Raw genomic sequence first — 22,740 nt, 5'->3', positions numbered from 1 at the left:
CTCCCAACCACTGCCCCTAGCAGAATACAAACTCCTCTGGCTTTTTTCTAGTGAAGAGTGTTAGCTGATCTGACTCTAAAATTTTCAGGGTTTAATTTACAAGACTGACTCTGATACTTATTCGTGAAGAAGCTTTTCATAGGCCAGGCACGGTGGCTCACGCCTGTAATCTCAGGACTTTGAGAGACCGAGGCAGGCAGATCACGAGGTCAGGAGTTCAAGACCAGCTTGACCAACACGGTAAAACCCCGTCTCTACTAAAAACACAAAAATTAGCCGGGTGTGGTGGCACACGCCTGTAATCCCAGGTACTCAGGAGGCTGAGGCAGAAGAATCACCTGAACCCAGGAGGCGGAGGTTGCAGTGAGCTGAGATCGCACCACTGCACTCCAGCCTGGACGACAGAGCGAGACTCCATCTCAAAAAAAAAAAAGAAGCTTTTCATAAAGCATCATCCTGTTGGTACTGTCCTCAAGATAGTAAGTTCTTGCCAGATATGGCTGTTTAAGGCCTTCCACCATGATCGTAAGCTTCCTGAGGCCTCCCCAGAAGCCAAGCAGATGCCAGCACCATGCTTCCCATAAAGCCTGCAGAATTGTAAGCCAATTAAGCCTCTTTTCTTCATAAGTTACCTAGTCTCATGTATTTCTCCTTTACAGCAATGCAAGAACAGCCTAATATACTTTTTTTTTTTTTTTTTTTTTTTTGAGACGGTCTTGCTCTGTTGCCCAGGCTGGAGTACAGTGGTGCCATCTGGGCTCACTACAACCTCCACCTCAGCCTCTGGAGTAGCTGGGACTACAGGCACATGCCACCACACTCAGCCAATTTATTTTAAACTTTTAGTAGAGATGAGGTCTCACTATGTTGCCCAGGCTAGTCTCCAACTCCTGACCTCAAGTGATCCTCCCACATTGCTCTCCTAAAGTGCTGGGATTCTTTCATTTTGAGAAACTATCTGTAAACAAAGTGACAAGAAGAGGAAGTCTCATTTGAGTCCACTGTCCTTTTCCAGAAATGAGTTAGGCACAACCAGTTCTTATTAAGTATTTAAAAACTATCCCTTTTTATACAGAATCGTTTCACTCTTTAAATAAAACTTTGAGGTAGGTTTTATTATCTCCACTTCCTAGATGATGAAACCTGAGGCTCAGAAGTACTGTAACTTATTAATACTAAGTGGCAAAGCCTTTTTCTTTTTTTTTTTTTTTTTGAGAGCAAGTCTCACTCTGTAGCCCATGTTGGAGTGGCGTGATCTTGGCTCACCGCAACCTCTGCCTCCCGGTTTCAAGAGATTATCATGCCTCGGTCTCCAGAGTAGCTGGGATTACAGGCACATGCCACTGCACCCGGCTAATTTTTTTAAATAAGTAAATAAATAAATAAATAATTGTATTTTTAGTAGAGACAGGGTTTCACCATGTTGGCCAGGCTGATCTTGAACTCTCGACCTCAGGTAATCTGCCTGCCTCAGCCACCCAAAGTGCTAGGATTATAGGCGTAAGCCACCGTGCCCGGCCGCCTTTTTGCTTTTTGAGACAGGGTCTCACTCTATTGCCCAGGCTGGAGTACAGTGGCGCCATCCAGGTTCACTGCAGCCTTGACCTCCTGGGCTTAAGTGATCCTCCCATCTCAGCCTCCTGAGTAGCTGGGACTATAGGTGTGTGCCACCACGCCTACCTAATTTTTGTATTTTTAGTAGAGACAGGGTTTCTCCATGTTGCCCAGGCTGGTCTCAAACTCCTGGGCTCAAGAGATCTGCCTGCCTCAGCCTCCCAAAGTGCTAAGATTACAGGCATGAGCCACCACACCCAGCCCAGAGCCAATTTTAGAATCCAAGCCTACCTGATTCCAAACGTTATACTCTTTGCCACTAGTCTAACAGACTCTAACACTGAATTAAGTATACTGATGGAATTCAGTGTTGCCACTTCACCCAGAAAAAAAGTTATCAAGAAAAAAGCAAAATATTTGGACACTTAAGAAGTAGGTGGGTGGCCAGACATAGTGGCTCATGCCTATAATAATCCCAGCAATTTGGGAGCTGAGTGCAGAGGATCGCTTGAGCCCAGGAGTTTGAGACCAGCCTGAGCAACAGAATGAGACCCCATCTCTACTTAAATAAATAAATAATTAAGAAGTAGGTGGGAAAACAGTGTTTCTCTACTCAGTTTATTCACTCTCACTTCCTGGGCAACAGAGACCCCAACTCGAATTAAATAAGTAAATAAATAGGTGGGGAAACAATATTCCTCCATTCAGTTTATTCACTCTAATTTCCCTTCAAGGTCTATGAAGCGTTCCAGGTATATTTTTACCTCTGTATCCTCTGTGGTTCCAGTTCCAGCTGAACTTGTGACAATCCCAAATCGCTCCTTCCTCTTTTTCAGTTTCTCATCATCTTCAGACTGTTCAAGGACAAAGGAAAGAGTTGAAACAAACTAGCCTCCATTCACCAAGTAAATGGGAATGAAATGATAACTTATTGGTCACAAGGTGCTAACCAACCTTGTGCCAAGAACTAAGGATCACATAAAGAGATAAGATACATAAGAAACTGAATAAGCTAGCATATACTATGTTGTACCTAGAATGACTAAAAACTTAATTTTAGGCAGGGCCTCAATACTCATAAGACAAGTAGGGTAAAGAAACAGTAAGAGGCTGGGCACGGTGACTCACACCTATAATCCTAGCACTTTGGGAGGCTGAGGCGGGTGGATCACGCAGTCAGGAGTTCAACACCAGCCTGGCCAAGATGATGAAACCCCATTTCTACTAAAAATACAAAAAAATTAGCTGGGTGTGATGGCAGGCGCCTGTAATCCCAGCTACTAGGGAGGCTGAGGCAGAGAACTGCTTGAACCTGGGAGGCAGAAGTTGCACTGAGCTGAGATTACACCACTGCACTCCAGCCTGGGTGACAGAGTGAGACTCTGTCTCAAAAAATAAATAAATAAATAAAATAAACAGTAAGAAACACCCATAAAACAAATTTCTATGCTCAAGCAATCCTGGCAGTTGAGGGATATGGAAAACTGAGGTTTCACTGAATAACACCCAAAGTTACACCTAGTAACACCTAGTTAGAAGGTACCCAAACTACTTGTTGAACAATGCTTACACGTTACCAAGGAAAGAAAGGGGAAGAGGGCCAGAGTGGTATTTCTGAAAAACTTATTTGCTTGAAACACCCAGCAAAGCCATAGAAGGCTCTGAATAGTTTGAAATGATTCTTAAAACAGGTGAATCAAGGTGACAGCCATGGTCAACTCTCTAAGAGAGATGCTGTGGACATTTTCGAAGCATCTGTGAAACTCATGATGTCTGCCTGGGAATGAGAGAATATTTCAGTTTACCATGAGTTGGAGCTCGCCATTATTCTAGGTGTTTTGTATCATTCATGTCCAACACTGCTCAGTATAAGAGGCTATATATTTTCCTATCAGAACCTAAACCCTACCATTTTATTTAGCCCACTTTAACAGTTATTTTCTCTTTCTCCACCTCCCCCTCACATCTTATCACCAGTCATCAGAAGCTCAGCCTCAGGATTAGAAAACATCTGAAATCAGGTAGGCTCCTCGGGTGTCTTTCCCCCAGGAAGGACTTTCTAAAATTTGGCACATATATAAAAAGATCTCATTCTCTCATAATCTCAAGAGACCCTCTACTCCCTAGAGATGTACCCATCCTCACTAAAGAGCAGGACAGTTTCTTTGACTTTATTTACGTAAGTTAACCCAACAGAAAGACAGATAAGCAAGAGTTCAAACAAGGGCACAGTGGCTCACACCTGTAATTCCAGCACTTGGGGAGGCCAAGGCAAGCAGATCACTTGAGGTCAGGAGTTGGAGACCAGCCTGGCCAACATGGTGAAACCCATCTTTACTAAACATACAAAAATTGGCCAAGCATGGCCGCAGGTGCCTGTAATCCCAGCTACTTGGGAGGCTGAGGCAGGAAAATAGCTTGAACCCAGGAGGCGGAGGTTACAGTGAGCTGAGATCATGCCATTGCAGTCCAGCCTGGGTGACAGAGTGGGACTCCGTCTCAAAAGAGTTCAAACAAACTACTTTTTTTTTTTTTTTTTTTTTTTTTGAGACAGAGTCTTACTTCGTTACCCAGGCTGGAGTGCAGTGGCACAATCTCAGCTCACTGCAACCTGTGCCTCCCAAGTAGCTGGACTACAGGCATGTGCCACCATGTCCGGCCAATTTTGTATTTTTAGTAGAGACGGGGTTTCTCCATGTTTGTCAGGCTGGTCTCGAACTCCCAACCTCAGGTGATCCGCCCACCTTGGCCCTCCAAAGTGCTGGGATTACAGGTGTGAGCCACTGCGCCTGGCCTCAAACAAACTTTTAAAGAATGTCTGTGTGGTGCTTCTGAGCTGGATTTGTTTTTAAATCCCAAGGAAATTATAGTCCTACAGTCTACAGGCAGGCTGTGTCTCTGGGTGTCCCAAAACTACAAGGTCAAAAGCAAAGGTAATAAAAAGACCTACCGAAATATAGAGGAATTTTTCAATGCCTCTACTCTCAACCCCAACCAAGGAGTTGTCTTTGTCCCTGTGGCCACAGCAGCCACCTGTACAAATCAAAAGCAGGGCAGCTATCCAGCTTTCTGTGCTCAATTTAACTAGTCCACCTGTCTGAACACAGCAGGCAGGAGTACTGTCTTGGTCTTTAACTCTTTCAGCTTGAGAAAGATGTTCATTTTCTCCCTTTTGCTGCACCTGCTTTCTAGTGAGTAGGAAGGGACCTAAGAAAGAATGATGGTTACGAAGCAATTAAGAATCCTATACAAGTTATCATTTAATCACAGTTTATTACTAGAATAAACTACTGCCTACACAGTTTTTCTGCCTTTCTCATTATGACCACCAGCAAATCCATAGCGGGTACCTCATTAATGTACTCTGAACTATTGTAAAAACATTAAGCCAGGTTCAAAGAAAAAAATAAGTATTCTTGTCCTTAATAATAATAAATTAAAATAATAACATTATAGCCATGAACATCTGAGTGCTTAGTATGTGCCAGGTACTGCGTGCAGTTCTTTACACATGCAATATCTCATTTACTACTTTTTTTTTCTCAGAGACAGAGTCTCGCTCTGTCGCCCAGGCTGGAGTGCAGTGGTGCCATCTTGGCTCAATGCAATCTCCACCTTCCAGGTTCAAGGGATTCTCCCGCCTCAGCCTCCTGAGTAGCTGGGACTACATGCGCACGCCACCACACCTAATTTTTGTATTTTTAGTAGAGATGGGGTTTTGCCACGTTAGCCAAACTGGTCTCGAACTCCTGACCTCAGGTGATCCGCCCACTTCGGCCTCCCAAAGTGTTGGGATTACAGGTGTGAGCCACTGCATCCAGGCTCATTTACTACTTTATTTTAATTTTTGCAGAGAGGGGGATCTCGCTATGTTTCCCAGGCTAGTCTTGAACTCCTGGGCTCAATCAATCCTCTTGCCTCAGCCTCCCAAAGTGCTGGGATTACAGGTGTGAGCCACTGTACCTGGCATCATTTACTTCTTATAATAATCCTATGGAGTAGGCACAGCAATTAAATTCATTTCATAGATAGGAAAATTTAGTCTTGGAGAGATTAAGTGACTCACCCAAAATTTCACAAATAATACGAGAATTGGAATCCAGGACATTTTACTCAGGAATCCACTTTCTTAGCTTTACCACCTCCTCAAGGTATCTCACAAGTATTTCTTTGGAATAACAGTAGGACAATTAAGTGCTTAATTCCCAAGGAGGAAGGATCACTAGAACCCTTAGCTAAAAAAACTTGTAAATTTTAATCACATCACTCAAATAATCAGGTCAAGAATACTAGGACCCCTTCTTCTATCGTACCATATACCTACAATTTATAAGTAACAGTATCTAGGAAAAGGGCTCCAGTTAGTAATCTTGTACTAATGTTTTTCTCAGCTAAATCTGGTTCTAATTTTGCTTAATTGGCTATTCCATTTGTTGAGATGTAATAAAAGAATAAGGGGCTGGGAGCGGTGGCTCACATCTGTAATCCCACCACTTTGAGAAAATCCCAGGAAGGATTTTCTAAAATCCTGAGGTCGGGAGTTCGAGACCAGCCTGACCAACATGGAGAAACCCCATCTCTACTAAAAATACAAAATTAGCTGGGCGTGGTGGCACATGCCTGTAATCCCAGCTACTTGGGAGGCTGAGGCAGGAGAAGCGCTTGAACCCGGGAGGTGGAGGTTGCGGTGAGCCGAGATCTCGCCATTGCACTCCAGCCTGGGCAACAAGAGCGAAACTCCATCTCAAAAAAAAAAAAAAAAGAATAAGGCTGGGCACAGTGGCTCACACCCGTAATCCCAGCACTTTGGGAGGCCGAGGCGGGCAGATCACAAGGTCAAGATATAGAGACTATCCTGGCCAACATGGTGAAACCCCGTCTCTATTAAAAAAAAATACAAAAATTAGCTGGGTGTGGTGGCGAGTAGTAGTCCCTACTCGGGAAGCTGAGGCAGGAGAATCACTTGAACCCGGGAGGCAGAGGTTGCAGGGAGCCAAGATCACGCCACTGCACTCCAGCCTGGCAACAGAGCCAGACTCTGTCTCACAAAAAAAATAAATAAGGAAGGAAGGTTTCCAACAAACATTAAGTCCCACCACATTTTTTACTAACAAAGTCAAGGGGGAAAGTTTCCTTGATCTACTACCACTAAGATAAAGTGAATATGGAATATAAATGGGGATTTCAAGTTGAGAACCTCTAGAATGTTCTAGTTGATATATCTTCACTAAGTCTCCTGGCCAAGTAGGAAACAGTTTTCAGGAAAATAAATGGAGCCTCTCTTCTTGCGGAGAGGCAAGACTAGACCACTATCTTGTTAAACTACCATTATAAACTTTTTTCCATTCAATTTAGCACTAGCAGTACTTCAGCAAGTTCAAATCACAGAGGAGATAACACTTTTGAAACCCAGACATTATATAAGCACAAACCCTGAGGCCAAGCCCTCCCCCAACGTATGTCCACTTGGAATGTGCGGGCCAGTTTTGCTTCTCCTGGTTCTTTATTTGGCTATATCCTCAAATGGGGAGTCTGATTTCCCCATTAGCCACCTGCCTCGCTCCCCACCTTTTTTAGAGACAGGGCCTCACTCTGTTGCCATGCTGTCGTGCAGTAGCATGATCATGGCTCACTGTAATGTTGAATCCCTGGGCTCAAGTAATCCTCCAACCTTAGCCTCCTCAGTAGCTAAGAACTAAAGGTATGTGCCATGCCTGGCTAATTTTTTTTTTTTTTTTTTTAATAGAGACAGGGTCTTGCTATGTTGCCTAGGCTGGTTTCAAACTCCCGGACTCAAGCAATCCTTTCACCTCGCCTCCCAAAGTGCTGGGATTACAGGCATGAGCCACCACACCCAGCCTAGCTTCTCTTTTAAACAAGATCTTTGGTGCCTCTTCAGGAGATAGAGGCAGAGCATCTGTTCTAAACCCATTAGGGGTTCCAGGGGAAAACAACAACAACAACAATACATCTTTCCCCCAACCCCCCCACGAATAGCCTGCTCTTCCCTCCCCACCCAGCACCCCTCAGCTCCTCTCTCAAAGCCTCTTTCCTCCTTTCCCTGCAGGGAAAGTGCACAACTGGGCCCAGTAAATCAACACAGTTCTAATGATCTCTCTCACTTGACCCTTCTAGCGTGACGGTGTCGCATGGAAACAAACGTACAATAAACTTCACTCCATCTTTAGTTTCTTGCTGACAGGTTTTGATTCATGGGATGGTGAAACCCATCTGAGGGAAATTACCTCGATCAAAACTCGTGTCTCTCTGCATTCATCAGGCCAATGCTCCCTCAGGCCATGCTCAAGTGCACAAATGGGGTTGTGGCATCTGCAGGCAGCAGTGACCCCTCTAGCTCAGTGTCACATGCATTTGAAAACCTTTCCCTTCTTCATCCCTCCCCCACTACCCTCCCTCAAACCCTCAACTACTAACAAATCTCTTTTTTCTTCCCATGCCTACTCCTGTGTGAGAAGAGAAGTGCTTGAATCTGAAGTGCCCTTATTTCCTATCAAATCTATACTCCTAAAAACAAACAATTTGCACCCAAAATCAAGAGAAAACTGTCCTTACTGGCCAAATACAGGCATTGGATGTTCAGATTAATCCATACATTTCAATTCCTCCCTCCTCTTCCTTCTCAAGATTTAAAACACCAAGCCAACCAACTGACAGATGCCAGTAATTTCAGTATATGCAAACCTCATGGTACCTAATACCTGTCTTGTTTGCTTTCCTTAAGATCTCATTTATAAAAATGAGAAATAATTGTGCAAAAGAGGAGAGAGTACCTACATAAGAACAGAAAGCATAGTCTATATATTTTGTGTTTTTTTTTGGGGGGGGGGGGGGGTTGTTTTTTTGAGACAGTCTCACTCTGTCACCCAGGCTGGAGTGTAGTCACTGAATGTCAGCTCACTGCAACCTCCACCTCCCAGGCTCAAGGGAGCTTCTTACCTCAGCCTTCCAAGCAGCTGGGACCACAGGCGCAAGCCAACATGCCCAACTAATTTTTGTTTTTTGTAGAGAGAGGGTTTCACCATGTTGCCCAGGCTGGTCTTGAACTCCTAAGCTCAAGCAATCTACCCGCCTCTGCCGCCTAGTCTCTGCCTCCCAAAGTGCTGGGATTACAGGAATGAGTTACCATGCCCAGCCCCAGGGTCTATATTTAATAAAACCAAATACCCTTAGTATCATTGTATTTTCCATTGTAGAATACAGTTCCAAACTGAGCCCTTGAAAACAATACCTGGAAGAGAAAAGACAGACATTCAAGCCTGCTCCAAGATACAAATTACATGTGTAAAGAGTGCTTTGCACACAGGAACTATAAAAGGTATTCAATAAATGTTAGCTATTACTTTTATTGCCATATTTCTCCTGGTCCTTGAAACAAAGTTTGAGATCACAATCAAAATTTAAGCTAACAATGCCATTCATTCTTCTAGATAAGAAGTGAAATCATGGTGGCCTAGTGTGGTGGTTCACACATGCCATCCCAAGCACTTTGGGAGGCCGAGGTGGGAGGATCACTTGAGCCCAGGAGTTCAAGACCAACCTGGGCAACATAGTGAGACCCCATCTCTACCAAAAAAAAAAAAAAAAAATTTAGCTGGGCATGGTGGTACACGCCTGTGGTTCCAGCTACTCGAGAGGCTGATGGGGGAGGATTGCTTGAGCCAAGGAGGTTGAGGCTGCAGTGGGCCATTGTCACGCCACTGCACTTCAGTCTGGGCAACAGAGTGAGATCTTGTCTCAAAAATATACAAATACAAGCCGGGCACGGTGGCTCACGCCTGTAATCCCAGCACTTTGGGAGGCCGAGACAGGTGGATCACGAGGTCAGGAGATCGAGACCATCCTGGCTAACACGGTGAAACCCCGTCTCTACTAAAAATACAAAAAATTAGCCAGGCATGGTGGCAGGCGCCTGTAGTCCCAGCTACTCGGGAGGCTGAGGCAGGAGAATGGTGTGAACCCGGGAGGCGGAGCTAGCAGTGAGCCGAGATCGCGCCACTGCACTCCAGCCTAGGCAACAGAGTGAGACTCCCTCTAAGAAAAAAAAAAAAAAAAAAAAAAAAGGATATACACACACACACACACAAATACAAATAAACAAATAAATAAATGAGCAAAATCACCAAAGGCTGGTAAGAATTAGATCCATTACCAAGGCAACAAGAAAACTCCCTTTAGCTTCAAGAAAAATGAGTATATATTTGGACAGATGACTAAGGGTTAAAATTTGGGTTGTGGAAGAACAGTTACTGGACAAAATCAGTCTTCTCCACAAAGTCCTATTAACCATCTCCCTCCTTCCCTCCCTCCCTCTCTCTCTTATTTATTTATTTATTTAGAGATAGAGTCTTACTCTGTCACCAGGCTGGAGCGCAAAGGCGTGACATCGGCTCACTGCAACCTCCGCCTCCCGGGTTCAGGCGATTCTCCTGCCCCAGCCTCCCAAGTAGCTGGGATTACAGGTGCCTGCCACCACGCCCAGCTAATTTTTTTTTTTATTTTTAGTAGAGACAGGGTTTCTCCATGTTGGCTTGGCTGGTCTCGAACTCCTGACCTCAGGTGATCCACCTACCTCAGCCTCCCACAGTGCTGAGATTACAGGCATGAGCCACCGTGCCCAGCCCTCTTATTTTTTTGAGACTGAGTCCCACTCCATCGCCCAGGCTAGAGTGTAGTGGCGCAATCTCGGCTCACTGCAACCCCCACCTCCCAGGTTCATGAGATTCTCCTGCCTCAGTCTCTGGAGTAGCTGGGATTACAGGTGCCCGCCACCACCACACCAGGCTAATTTTTGTATTTTTAGTAGAAACAGGGTTTCACCAAGTCAGCCAGGCTGGTCTCGAACTCCTGACCTCAGGTGATCCACCCGCCGCAGCCTCCCAAAGTGCTAGGATTACAGGCGTGAGCTACCATGTCCAGCCTCTTTCTTTTTTTTGAGACAAAGTCTCATTCTGTTGCCCAGGCTGCAGTGCAATTGCATGATCTCGGCTCACTGCAATCTCCGTCTCCTGGGTTTAAGCGATTCTCCTGTCTCAGCCTCTCAAGTAGCTGGGATTACAGGTGTAAGCCCTATGCCCAGCTAATTTTTTGTATTTTTAGTAGAGATGGGGTTTCACCATGTTGGCCAGGCTGGTCTTGAACCTCAAGTGATCCACCCGCCTCAGCCTCTCAAAGTGCTGGGATTACAGGTGTGAGCCACCATGCCAGGCCAAACTATCTTCTCTTTCTCAGACCTTGAAAATCTGGGCTGCTAGGCTTTGCTGATTTCATAAACCCTAATAATTAACGACTAACAATAAAAGATATCTATTTAAGGTAATATATGAGGGGACTGGGCAAGGATCTAACCTCTATCTATGTAGATCCAATCCCAGGTTCTCTAAAGGCCCCTGAGGAATCTCTTTCACTGAATTATGTGACATCAGGTTCAATCAACATTTTCAATAGCATTGTAGCCATAAAATTAATTAATTCATTCACTAGTCAAATGAGTATCTACTTTGGGTCAGGTACTGGGAATACAGAGACCAATAAGATAAAGTTAAGGAATAAGAACCTTAACTTCACGAGGCTTATGAATTCACCAAGTTACTATAAAGGTGTATACTACTGTTCTTTACATAACTGCATTATGAGGACTCATAAGGGAAATTTGCTTTCTAGCCCCCAGATCAAAAAGAGTTATGCTTTTCTTGGGCAACTTGCTAGCTTTTTACCTTCTGAATCTTGTGAATCACCATCAACAGTGCAACTGTGCTTTCCCTTTCTACTGGCTGCCATAGAGTTTGGAGCCAAATGTGTGGCCTACCTTTAGCAAGTGATTTTGAACATACAAATGGTCTCCAACTTATGATGCTTTGCCTTAAGATTTTTCAACTTTACAACGGTGAACGATGCATGCTCAGTAGAAACTATACTTGACGTATCCATACAACCACTCTGTTCACTTTCGGTATTCAATAAGTTACATGAGATATTCAACACTTTATTACAAAATAGGCTTTGTGTTAGATGATTTTGCCCAACTGCAGACTAATATAAGTGTTCTGGGATTTTTAAGGTCAACTAGCTAAGCTATGATGTTCAGAAGGTTAGGTGTATTAAATGCACTTTTGACTTAAGACGGGTTTTTATCAGGACATAACCCCCATTGTAAGGTAAGGAGTATCTGTGTTTCTATTAGAAGAGAGAGGCCAGAGGTATTGAAGTGAGAGAGAAACATGAAATCCAGAGATGAAAAGCAAACACACAGAAACAGAGATAGGAATTTAGAAAGCAAGATGAAGTGTAGTTAGTTACAGGGTTGCTGCTGGTCCCTTAAGAACGTACTCCTCTATAAACATAATGGAATTTATTTTAAAATACTCAATGTCCTGAGAAGAAAAAAAAGAGAGGAAAGAGTTATCAGGTTATAACTAGAATTTTTTTTTTTTTTTTTTGAGATGGAGTCTCGCTCTGTCGCCCAGGCTGGAGTGCAGTGGCACGATCTCAGCTCACTGCAAGCTCCGCCTCCTGGGTTCAGGCCATTCTCCTGCCTCAGTCTCCCGAGTAGCTGGGACTTACAGGTGCCCACCACCATGCCCAGCTAGTTTTTTGTGTTTTTTTTTTTTTTCCGTATTTTTAGTAGAGACAGGTTTACACCATGTTAGCCAGGATGGTCTCGATCTCCTGACCTCATGATCCGCCCGCCTCAGTCTCCCAAAGTGCTGCCATTACAGGCACGAGCCACCATGCCCAGCCTATAACTAGAAATTTTAAATTAAGGGTTCTTAGCAATGATTTCCATGGCATATATACTGTAGCCAGGAAGTAAGTTGCAAAAGGAAGATCAGATGCAACAATTGGCAGCTGAATACCACAGATATTTTCTAAAGTGTCTGTTCCCTTTTTACAGCAGAGTACCATTACTATGTCTACCCAAAATGGAGTTCTAACTTTATTTTCTAAACCCAACCTGTGTCTTCAAGATATAAATTTATGAGAACATTTTTCGAAACTTACTAATTTTATCCTAAATACAATAAAGAATACTGCTCCTTGCTTGTGTGCCATGGCTGTTTACTCTGCCAAAAGGGGTCCAATTTGATGTAATTAGCATCCCATGGGTTGTGTGTTGAAAGCATTCACCTTCTTCAATCTTTTTTTTTTTTTTTTTTTTTTTTTACAGAGTTTCGCTCTTGTTGCCCAAGCTGGAGTGTGCAATGATGTGATCTCGGCTCACTGCAACCTCTGCTTCCCGGGTTCAAGTGATTCTCCTGCCTCAGCCTCCCAAGTAGCTGGGATTACAGGCGCATGCCACCACACCTGGCTGTTTTTTGTTTGTTTGGTTTTTTGTTTTTTGTTTTTTGTTTTTTTTTTTGTATTTTTAGTAGAAACAGGGTTTCACCATGTTAGCCAGGCTGGTCTCGAATTCCTGACCTCAGGTGATCCACCTGCCCCGGCCTCCCAAAGTGCTGGGATTGCAGGTGTGAGCCACTGCGCCCGGCCCACCTTCTTCAATCTTATTACCAGTGCCACTCCGGATCATATAAAAAGAAACTAGGAGAAACAAAGCAAAGTGTAACCCAAGCATCATTAGGAATTTGAACTCAGTAATTCCCAAGAACACAAAGCATGAGTACTTTCACTGGATTCAAATAAGAAACATCGTTATTCTCTGCGACCAAAAGAATTGACCAAGCCAGGCACTGTTCCCGGTCAAGTGTAACAAGCTCACTCACTTATCATCCCTCCTTATACCATGTGTGAGAAGCAGAAATTCCAATCTAAAGAGTCCAGTCAGAAAAATCCTTAGAAGCAGAAAGAAGCATTTCAGGGGAGCTCAGGTACTGCTATTATTTTCCCCCTCAAGTCTTTTCCCTAGAGTGATGGAAGAGAGGCTGACAGAGAGCTAAGATGTCATATTTCACAAAAATAACAAATAACTGCCCCCCTTTGTAAATGAGTTACCACACTAAGATGTTAATAGTTCTCAGGCCAGTCTGATTTCCAAAGGAATGTAAGGTAGCATGGCAAAAAGGAAAAGAGGGAGCCTTTTGGCCACTTTTCCTGAATCTCAGTGCCACGTGACTGATGGCAGGATGAAAAGCAGAGCCTGGGGGCTTTCAGGCGATGGTAGATTAATGATGACACGGCCTTGACTTCCCAGAGGTAAAGGTTATGAAACACTCCAGGGTAAGCGAGCTTCCAATTTCATACTCTCAGGATGAATGACAGCAACTGATGGTTATTCTCTCAGAAACACTTGGATGCTTAAAAACACAGCTGTCACCTCCCCTGCCCCAGTTTCTGAAACTGTTTATTCCCAAGCCTTTATGCCAACCAGACGACAGAACATAGGGTGGTCCCAAAAATCAATGCACAGAGCTTAATTAGATGAAGGTGAGAGACCAGACTAGCAGCAAGTACACCGCCTTAGCAAATAATATGGTAGAGACACTCCAACACTATCCACACACATACACATAACACACCTCCCCAATATAACCATCTTAACCTACTCTCAATAATCTCTTTCAAGTGTGAGATCAGTATCAACTTTCTAGGGCTGGTAGGGTGCTAGGAACTTTAAAGTTACACGACAATTAGAGAACACCAGGAATTGCATCTCCTCTTATCTTCACAGGATTTGAAGCCCAAGAACACAGTCAGCTCAGAACCACTCACTCACTAGGTTTTACCACTTTTTCTTTCTCTTGTCCAAATCAAGCTCTTTCCCCAATGCCCCCTCCTCTTCAACCCCAGAGGAGGTTGTTTCGGTCTTGCTCTAGCTGATTGTAGGACAAAGCAAGGCAGGCAGAGGAAATGAAGTTTTCACACTTGAGACCCCCAGAAATCAAGTTTCTATTAAAAGTCCCCATCTCCCTCCTTTAAAAGCCAAGGAGCTGCTGCTTTTAAGGATAAGCGATGCAGAGCCTGGCAGAAATGTCAAGAAGTCAGCAGAGGGAAGCTGACACTTTTTTTTTTTTTTTTGAGACAGAGTTTTGCTCTTTCTGCCCAGGCTGGAGTGCAACGGCATGATCTCAGCTCACCACAACCTTCACCTCCCAGGTTCAAGTGATTCTCCCGCCTCAGCCTCCCGAGTAGCTGGGATTACAGGCACGCAGCACCACGCCCGGCTAATTTTGTATTTTTCAGTACAGACAGGGTTTCTCCATGTTGGCCAGGTTGCTCTCTTAACTTCCAATCTCAGGTGATCCGCCCGCCTCGGCCTCCCAAAGTGCTGGGATTACAGGCGTGAGCCACCACGCCCAGCCGGGGAAGCTGAAACTTTTCAGGAGAGGTGAATGCTGTCTTAGCCAAAACATACAGAGAAGGGAGGACAGTTACCTGACCATTCAGAAATTTAGAGTGAGCACTAGGAAAACAGATTATTTTCATCTAAAGTATTTAAAAATGCAGATTTCAGGCCACAACCCAACCTAATTAATCTATATCTCAAAAGGGAAGGCCTACAGAGCTGTATTTCTTAAAGGGTCGCCTGTAACCCTTACGTGCAACCATTATTTGGGGCCAATTTCAAGTAGCTTTGAAAAAATATAGACCAAACAACTTTTTAAAATTTCTCATCAAGTCCAAGACTCCCATCCTGCTCCAATTATCTCCTATAAATGCTAAGGGTATTCCAAAGTTTATGCTTCCTACAAAAACTATTTCAGCTGCAGAGATGTGAGGGGTAAAAAGAGAGATGTGAAGAAATCACAGAGGACTCTAGGTAGCACAACTGTCTTATTGCTCTCCTACAATTCAAATAGAAAAGCAGAGAGAATCTTTCATCATAGTTCAATACAGAAAGAACGTGCCAAAACAAGATCAGGGCACACTGCAGTTATGTGGGGAAAAGAGGGAGGCAACTAGGTTGCAGCACACAAAGGCATTTTTTCCTACAGAACTGATACAAAGGAAAAGGAGGAATATCAATAAAGTGGGGGAAAAGGAAAATGGGATTTCTTCTTCTTCTTTTTTGAGACAGAGTTTTGCTCTTGTCGCCCATGCTGGAGTGCAATGGTGCGATCTCTGCTCACTGCAACCCTCCACCTCCCAGGTTCAAGTGATTCTCCTGCCTCAGCCTCCTGAGTAGCTGGGATTACAGGTGCCCACCACCACACCAGCTAATTTTTGTATTTTTAGTAGAGACGGGGTTTCACCATGTTGGCCAGGCTGGTCCCAAACTCCTGACCTCAAGTGATCCACCCGCCTTGGCCTCCCAAAATGCTAGGATTACAGGCATGAGCCAATGCACCTGGCCCTTTTTTCTTTTTGAGACAGAGTCTCTCGCTCTGTCACCCAGGCTGGAGTGCAGTGGCACAACCATAGCTCGCTGCAGCCTGGACCTCCTTGGCTCAAGCAATCCTCCCACCTCAGCCTCCTAAGTAGCTGGGACTTCAGGCATGCCACCCCACCCAGCTAATTGTTTATTTTCTTGTAGAGACAAGGTCTCACTATGCTGCACAGGCTGGTCTCAATTCCTGGGCTCAAGTGATCCTCCCACTCTGGCCTCCCAAAGTGTTGGGATTATAGGCATGAGCCACTGTACCACATTTGTTCATTTCTAACTGCTCCTTCTTTTCAACCACCTCATACCTAAGCATGGGTACGATATGCAAATTCTGTAACTGACTCCTCTATACCCCAATAAACTCCCTACCAATAATTACTTTCTAATGTCAAGATCAAGGGGCTAGGCACAGTGGCTCATGCCTGTAATCCCAGGACTTTGGGAGGCCTACGTGGGTGAATCACTTTGAGGTCAAGAGTTCAAGACCAGCCTAGCCGACACGGTGAAACCCCGTCTCTACTAAAAAAAAAAAAAAAAAAAAAATACAAAAATTAGCCAGGCGTGGCAGCATGCACCTGTAATCCCAGCTACTCGGGAGGCTGAGGCAGGAAAATTGATTAAACCCAGGAAGTGGAGGTTGCAATGGGAGGTTCCAGCTTGGGTGACAAGAGCAAAAGCACCCTCAAAATAAATAAATAAAATAAAATGAAGTCCAGCTCAAGTATTTCAAATATAATCTCCTTCTCAGTTACGCATCTCCCCTGCCAGGGATTTCCAGATTTAATATTTGTTACAAACTCCAAATATACAACACCCTGAAAACACATTTCTATTTGTTTTTTTTTTTTTTTGGCAGATGGAGTCTCGCTCTGTCACCCAGGCTGGAGCGCAGTGGCGCAATCTTGGCTCACTGCAACCTCCACCTCCCAGGTTTAAGCCATTCTTCTGCCTCAGCCTCCCAAATAGCTGGGATTACAGGTGTGTGCCACCACACCCGGCTAATTTTTTTGTATTTTTAGTAGAGATGGGGTTTCACCGTGTTAGCCAGGATGGTCTCCATCTCCTGACCTCGTGATCCGCCTGCCTCAGCCTCCCAAAGCACTGGGATTACAGGTGCGAGCCACCACACCCAGCCACACATTTCTATTTCTTTCCTAAGAATCTGCTCTGGGAGTTAAAAGGTTAAAATTTAAAAAAAAAAAAAACATGAAAAAAAGATGGACAAGCATGGTGGCTCACGCCTGTAATCCCAGCACTTTAGGAGGCCAAGGTGGGTGGATCACCCAAGGTCAGGAGTTCGAGACCAGCCTGGCCAACATGGTGAAACCCGGCCCCTACCGAAGATACAAAAATTAGCCGGGTGTGGTGGTGCATACTTGTAGTCCCAGCTACTCAGGAGGCTGAGGCAGGAGAATTGTTTGAACCCAGGAGGCAGAGACTACAGTGAGCTGAGATCGCGCTACTGCACTCCAGCCTGGGAAACAGAACGAGACTCTGTCTCAAAAAAAAAAAAAAAAAAAAAAACTATGAAAAAAAGAGTAGCAAAGGAAGGGGAGAGGAAGAAAGGAGTTAAAATTTTCTAGATCTTAACAAGGGACTTCATATTATATTAAAAATGGAGTCTTTGCTAATTTACAAACATCGCCAACAAGTATTCCCCTTAAAATATCTCCAATTTGATGTCCTGCCTTGTCCCCACCTCCATCTCCAAAATACTATGGGATCTGACCTTCTTCAGCTATCAGTCATGAAGAGCAACTCTGCTATTTTGGTGAGTATATAAGAAAATGAACTATCCCATAATTGTTCAATCTTATTTTAACTGAACACACATATATAAGCCTCTCAAGTATTAACATACATTCTAAACATTCCCATTCTGCCATTGCTCTCACATGAGGAGCCTTTAACCAAAATTTCCTATCAAAAAAATTAATCACATACACATATACCAAAAAATTCCTTCCCCAACACCACTTTATTTCCTCCCATACAGACTTTGAAGGATATACAGTTGTCCCTCAGTATCCAAGAAGTAATGGTTCAAGGACCACCCCTGCCTCCACCCGCAGATACCAAAATCTGTGGGTGCTCAAGTCCCTTATATAAAATGACATAAGGCTAGGTGCAGTGGCTTCTGTCTGCAATCCAAGCACTTTGAGAGGCAAGAGGACTCCTTGAGCCCAGGAGTTTGAGACCAGCCTGGGCAAAATAGGGAGATCCTGTCTCTGCAAAATAAAATTAGCCGGGTGTGGTGGTGCATGCCTGTGGTCCCAGCTACTTGTGGGGGATGAGGTGGGATTACTTGAGCCTAGGAGGTGGAGGCTGCAGTGAGCCATGATCTGGGACACGGCACTCTATAAGTGAGACCACATCTTTAAAAACAAAACAAAACAAAAAAATAGCATAGTATTTGCATATAAACTATGCTCATCTGCCTACATACTTTAAATCATCTCTAGAGTACTTATATATAAATAGCTGTTATACAATACTGCTTCATTTGTATTATTTTTTATTGTTGTATTTTTCCCCCCAAATGCTTTTGATCCACAGATGTGGAACCCATGGATACAGAGGGCTGAGTATACTTGGATTCAGAGAGCTCACATTTCACCACAGCTGGGGAGAGTATCTGGGAGTGTGGATAGATACTGCTTCACTTAGAAAGGCCAGGCCAACTATCTATCACCCTAAAATTAGATATACAACTGGATATAATGTAATTTTTAAAATTATTTACCTTATGTACTAAGAGTGGTACTTTCAAAAGAAAAAAGAAAAAACTCTTACCCAGAGAATAAGCCCATCTCAAGAACCAGGCTGGCAAAAACAACTGAACCAGTTTGTCTGGCAAAAACAAACTGAATATTGAAAAGTAAAACAGACTTAACAGAATCCAGCACTCTTCTCCCTTTCAGGCTGTGTTTACTCTTGTGGCAAAGGCAAGCAGGGGGCCAAAGAGAGGCATAAAACTTGTTTTTTATCAAAGTCATCAGTTCTGACATGTTAGACGAAGGAATGCAAAGACATTATGGAGGGGGTATTGACCAGGGGAAATAGAAAAGAGTTTTTTCTTACTACAAATTTCTTTACCTGAAGTTCTTCAGGTGCAAATTCAATGAATGAAATCAGAGAGAAATACATAAAATTAAAAGGTACAAGAGCTTAATGATCTCAGCCATGCACCTTCAGGGAAGTCTAAACATCTAACATAACTTTCCCAAATACCTAGTTTACAGTAAATATAGGGCAAGGCACCAGCCACGAATGTTGACATAGCATCAAAAATTTCACCTTGTTTCTCTAAATTTTAAAAACTTTTCCTTTTTTTTTTTTTTTTTTTTGAGATGGAGTCTCGCTCTGTCGCCCAGGCTGGAGTGCAGTGGCACCATCTAGGCTCACTGCAACCTCTGCCTCCCAGGTTCAAGCAATTCTCCTGCCTCAGCCTCCCGAGTAGCTGGGACTACAGGCACATGCCACCACGCACTGCTAATTTTTTGTATTTTTAGTAGAGACAGGGTTTCATCATGTTAGCCAGGATGTTCTCGATCTCCTGACCTCGTGATCCACCTGCCTCGGCCTCCCTAAGTGCTGGTATTACAGGTGTGAGCCACCACACCCGGCCAAACCTTTCCTCTTAAAATGTTCAATTTATATGTCTAACATCTCTTGTCCAATTTTTTCCTCATACATTGGCTAGGTAAAAAGTATGTGTTGGAGGATTAGGGAATAGTGGGACAGTAGAAAGAGAAGTTGAGCAAAGAAACACCTGTCTCCTACTTCTCTGGTTGAGTTTAGAATACACTGTCTAGCACCCTAGTTAGGAGAGAGAAAAATTCCATTCTGCCTCTTTGCTCTTCCAAATTCCTATAGCCAAGTTGTTCAACAGCAGTTGAATGGCACACATAATTGACATCACTGATTGCAACCATAATAAAAGTAAGAAGTGTGGGTGTGGGGGAAACTGGGAAGGGAGGGAGATGATGTATTTGTGTTACAGACAAAAGACAAGTTCTGTTCCTCCACAGGGACAAATGAAGAACCAGATGATGGAATAAACTGAGGTCAGAGAGTTTCCCCCATTGTTTCCTCTTTTTTTTTATTATTATTATTTTTGAGAGCAAGTCTCTCTCTGTTGCCCAGGCTGGAGTGCAGCGGCATGATCTCAGCTCACTGAGACCTCCACCTCCACGGTTCAAGCAATTCTTGTGATTCAGCCTCCCGAGTAGTTGGGACTACAGGTGTGAGCCAACACACTCAGCTAATTTTTGTATTTTTAGTAAAGATAGGGTTTCACCATGTTGGCCAAGCTGGTCTCAAACTCCTGACCTGAGGTGATCTGCCTGCCTCGGCCTCTCAAAGTGCTGAGATTACAAGTGTGAGCCACTGTGCTGACCTGTTTCCCCTTTAAACAGCTCCTTTTACCACTCCCTCAAAGTTTGTTCCATTGGGAGGCTGGAGAAAAGTAGTGTCTTTTTTTTATCTTAAAGGGGAGGAGACAGAGAAGAAGAAAACAGATATAGGATTACACATTGTATCTCTCCTTGAAAAGGCCCAATATTTATTTTCAAAGTATTATGAATGAAAAGGGAATGTAAAGGAGTGGTTGAGTATTTGTTTAGTCTTAAAAATGCTCCAAGAGGCCAGGTGTGGTAGCTCACGCCTGTAATCCCAGCACTTTGGGAGGCCGAGGCTGGCGGATCACAAGATCAGGAGTTCAAGACCAGCCTGGCCAACATGGTGAAACTCTGTCTCTACTAAAGATACAAAAAATTAGCCGGGCATGGTGGCGCACACCTGTAATCCAAGCTATTCAGGAGGCTGAGGCAGGAGAATCACTTGAACCTGAGAGGCAGAGGTTGCAGTGAGCCAAGATCGTGCCATTGCACTCCAGCCTGGGTGACAGGGCGAGACTCTGTCTCAAAAAGCAAAGCAAAACAAAACAAAACAAAACACAAAACACAAAAAACTAAACAAACAAAAAACTCCAAGAATGTTATCTAAGAAATCCTGAAGACTACGTGAGGTTGAGTTTTAGCTTTTCCTGAAATTTATCTTCTAAGATAACCACTCTCTCAACTGCTATCTCTATCTACCACAGAGTTATCTTCTTTCCTTGTTGGTTAATCTAAGTTGAAAAGAACATAGTTATTCAAATGGAAGAAGGATTTTGGGGAAAACTGATAACCTACGATGAAGGAGGGGGGAAATTCCCCCGAAAGCTCTTGATCAGTAAGGTATCAATGGCTGAGGGAGCCTACATTGAGTTTTGTTTTTTCCACTTAGAAGTCTACTATCGCATTTTTCTTGGTCCCATGGCTGTATGAGAAAGAGAAATGGAGAATTAAATTTTACACTAAGCCTAGGCACTGCTGCTTGAGTATATTTGAATGGAACCCAAACTTACTAAGCAGGCTACTTTTCCAACTTATTCTGGAAACTAATTCTTCTACCACTACTTCCTTTAAAGATATTCTACCAAACTCTTCACCATAGCTTATGGTTCCTTAGGTTTATAAAGTTCCATGTTGGTAATATCCTGTGCATGGCCCCATCATTCTTCCTTTGGAAAAGGTTTATGCAGCCATACTTAAACTAAGAAATCCTAATTACAGACCCTCTGAGAAGACTGATGACCAACTTCTAAATCCATAGTACAGTAGTCCCTCTTATACAAGGGGGATACATTCCAAAACCCCCTGAAGCCACAAATAGTACCAAACCCTATATATACTATGATTTTACCTGTAATTTTAATTTATAAATTAGACACAATAAGAGATTAATAGCAATAATGAAATAGAACAGGCCAGGCATGGTGGCCCAACCCTGCAATCCCAGCAGTTTGCGAGACCAAGGTGGGAGGATCACTTGAGCCCAAGAGTTTGAGACCAGCTTGGGTAACACAGTGAGACCCTGTCTCCACAAAAAAATTGAAAAATTGACTGGGCGTGTTGGTTTGTGCCTGTAGTCCCAGCTACTCAGGAGGCTGAGGTGGGAGGGTCACTTAAACCCGGGAGGTGGAGGCTGCAGTTAGCTGTGATCATGCCACTGCACTTCAGCCTGGGCGACAAAGCAAGACCTTGTCTCCAAATAAATAAATAAATAAATAAGGCCGGGCACAGTGGCTCATGCCTGTAATCCCAGCACTTTGGGAGGCCAAGGTGGATAGATCACAAGGTCAGGAGTTCAAGACCAGCCTGGCCAATATGGTGGAACCCCATCTCTACTAAAAACACACAAAAAATTAGCCGGGCGTAGTGGCACATGCCCGTAATCCCGGCTATTCGGGAGGCTGAGGCAGGAGAATTGCTTGAACCCGGGAGGCGGAGGTTGCAGTGAGCTCAGATTGCGCCAGTGCATTCCAGCCTAGACAACAGAGCAACTCTGTCTCAAAAAATGAAAAAGAAAGAAAAGAGAAGAGAAGAGAAAAGAAAAAAAGAAAAGAAAAGAAAGAAAGATTAGCTGGGCATAGTGGCACATGCCTGTAATCCCAGCTACTTGGGAGGCTGAAGCAGGAGAATCACTTGAACCTGGGAAGCAGAGGTTGCAGTGATCCGAGATCACGCCATTGCACTCCACCCTGGGCAACAAGTGCAAAACTCTGTCTCAAAAAAAAAAAAAAAAATTATAACAATATGCCAGCAGCACTACTCTTGTGCATTAGGGCCAGTATTAAGTAAAATAACAGTTACTTCAACACAAGCATTGCTCTAATGGGGAAGTAGTAGGGATATGCTGGACAAGGGGATGATTCACATACCCGAGCAGGACAGGGCAAGATTTTATCATGCTACTCAGAACAGTGTGCAATTTAAAACTTATAAACTGTTTGTTTCTGGAATTTTCCATTTAATATTTTAGGACTGTGGTTGACTGAGGGTAAC

The 22,740-nt window shown here is 43.8% G+C and overlaps 1 protein-coding gene across 3 annotated transcripts in view; it reads right to left on the bottom strand.

The window, feature by feature from the left end:
* The window catches only part of SARNP (SAP domain containing ribonucleoprotein), a 65,323-nt gene that overhangs the window by 5,604 nt on the left and 36,979 nt on the right, over positions 1-22,740 (bottom strand). For all 3 annotated transcript variants that reach the window (XR_010129324.1, XM_004053324.5, XM_055359426.2), the window contains exon 10: positions 2,319-2,408. Coding sequence is in view for 2 of the 3 variants with exons in the window: in XM_004053324.5 (XP_004053372.1) it covers positions 2,319-2,408 (90 nt within the window). In the remaining variant the exon portion in view is untranslated. The remainder of the gene's footprint in view (positions 1-2,318; positions 2,409-22,740) is intronic.

The sequence above is a fragment of the Gorilla gorilla genome, chromosome 10, assembly GCF_029281585.2.
Source record: "Gorilla gorilla gorilla isolate KB3781 chromosome 10, NHGRI_mGorGor1-v2.1_pri, whole genome shotgun sequence".
NCBI classification, from domain to species: Eukaryota; Metazoa; Chordata; class Mammalia; order Primates; family Hominidae; genus Gorilla; species Gorilla gorilla.
This window is presented reverse-complemented; position numbering and strand designations above follow the sequence as displayed.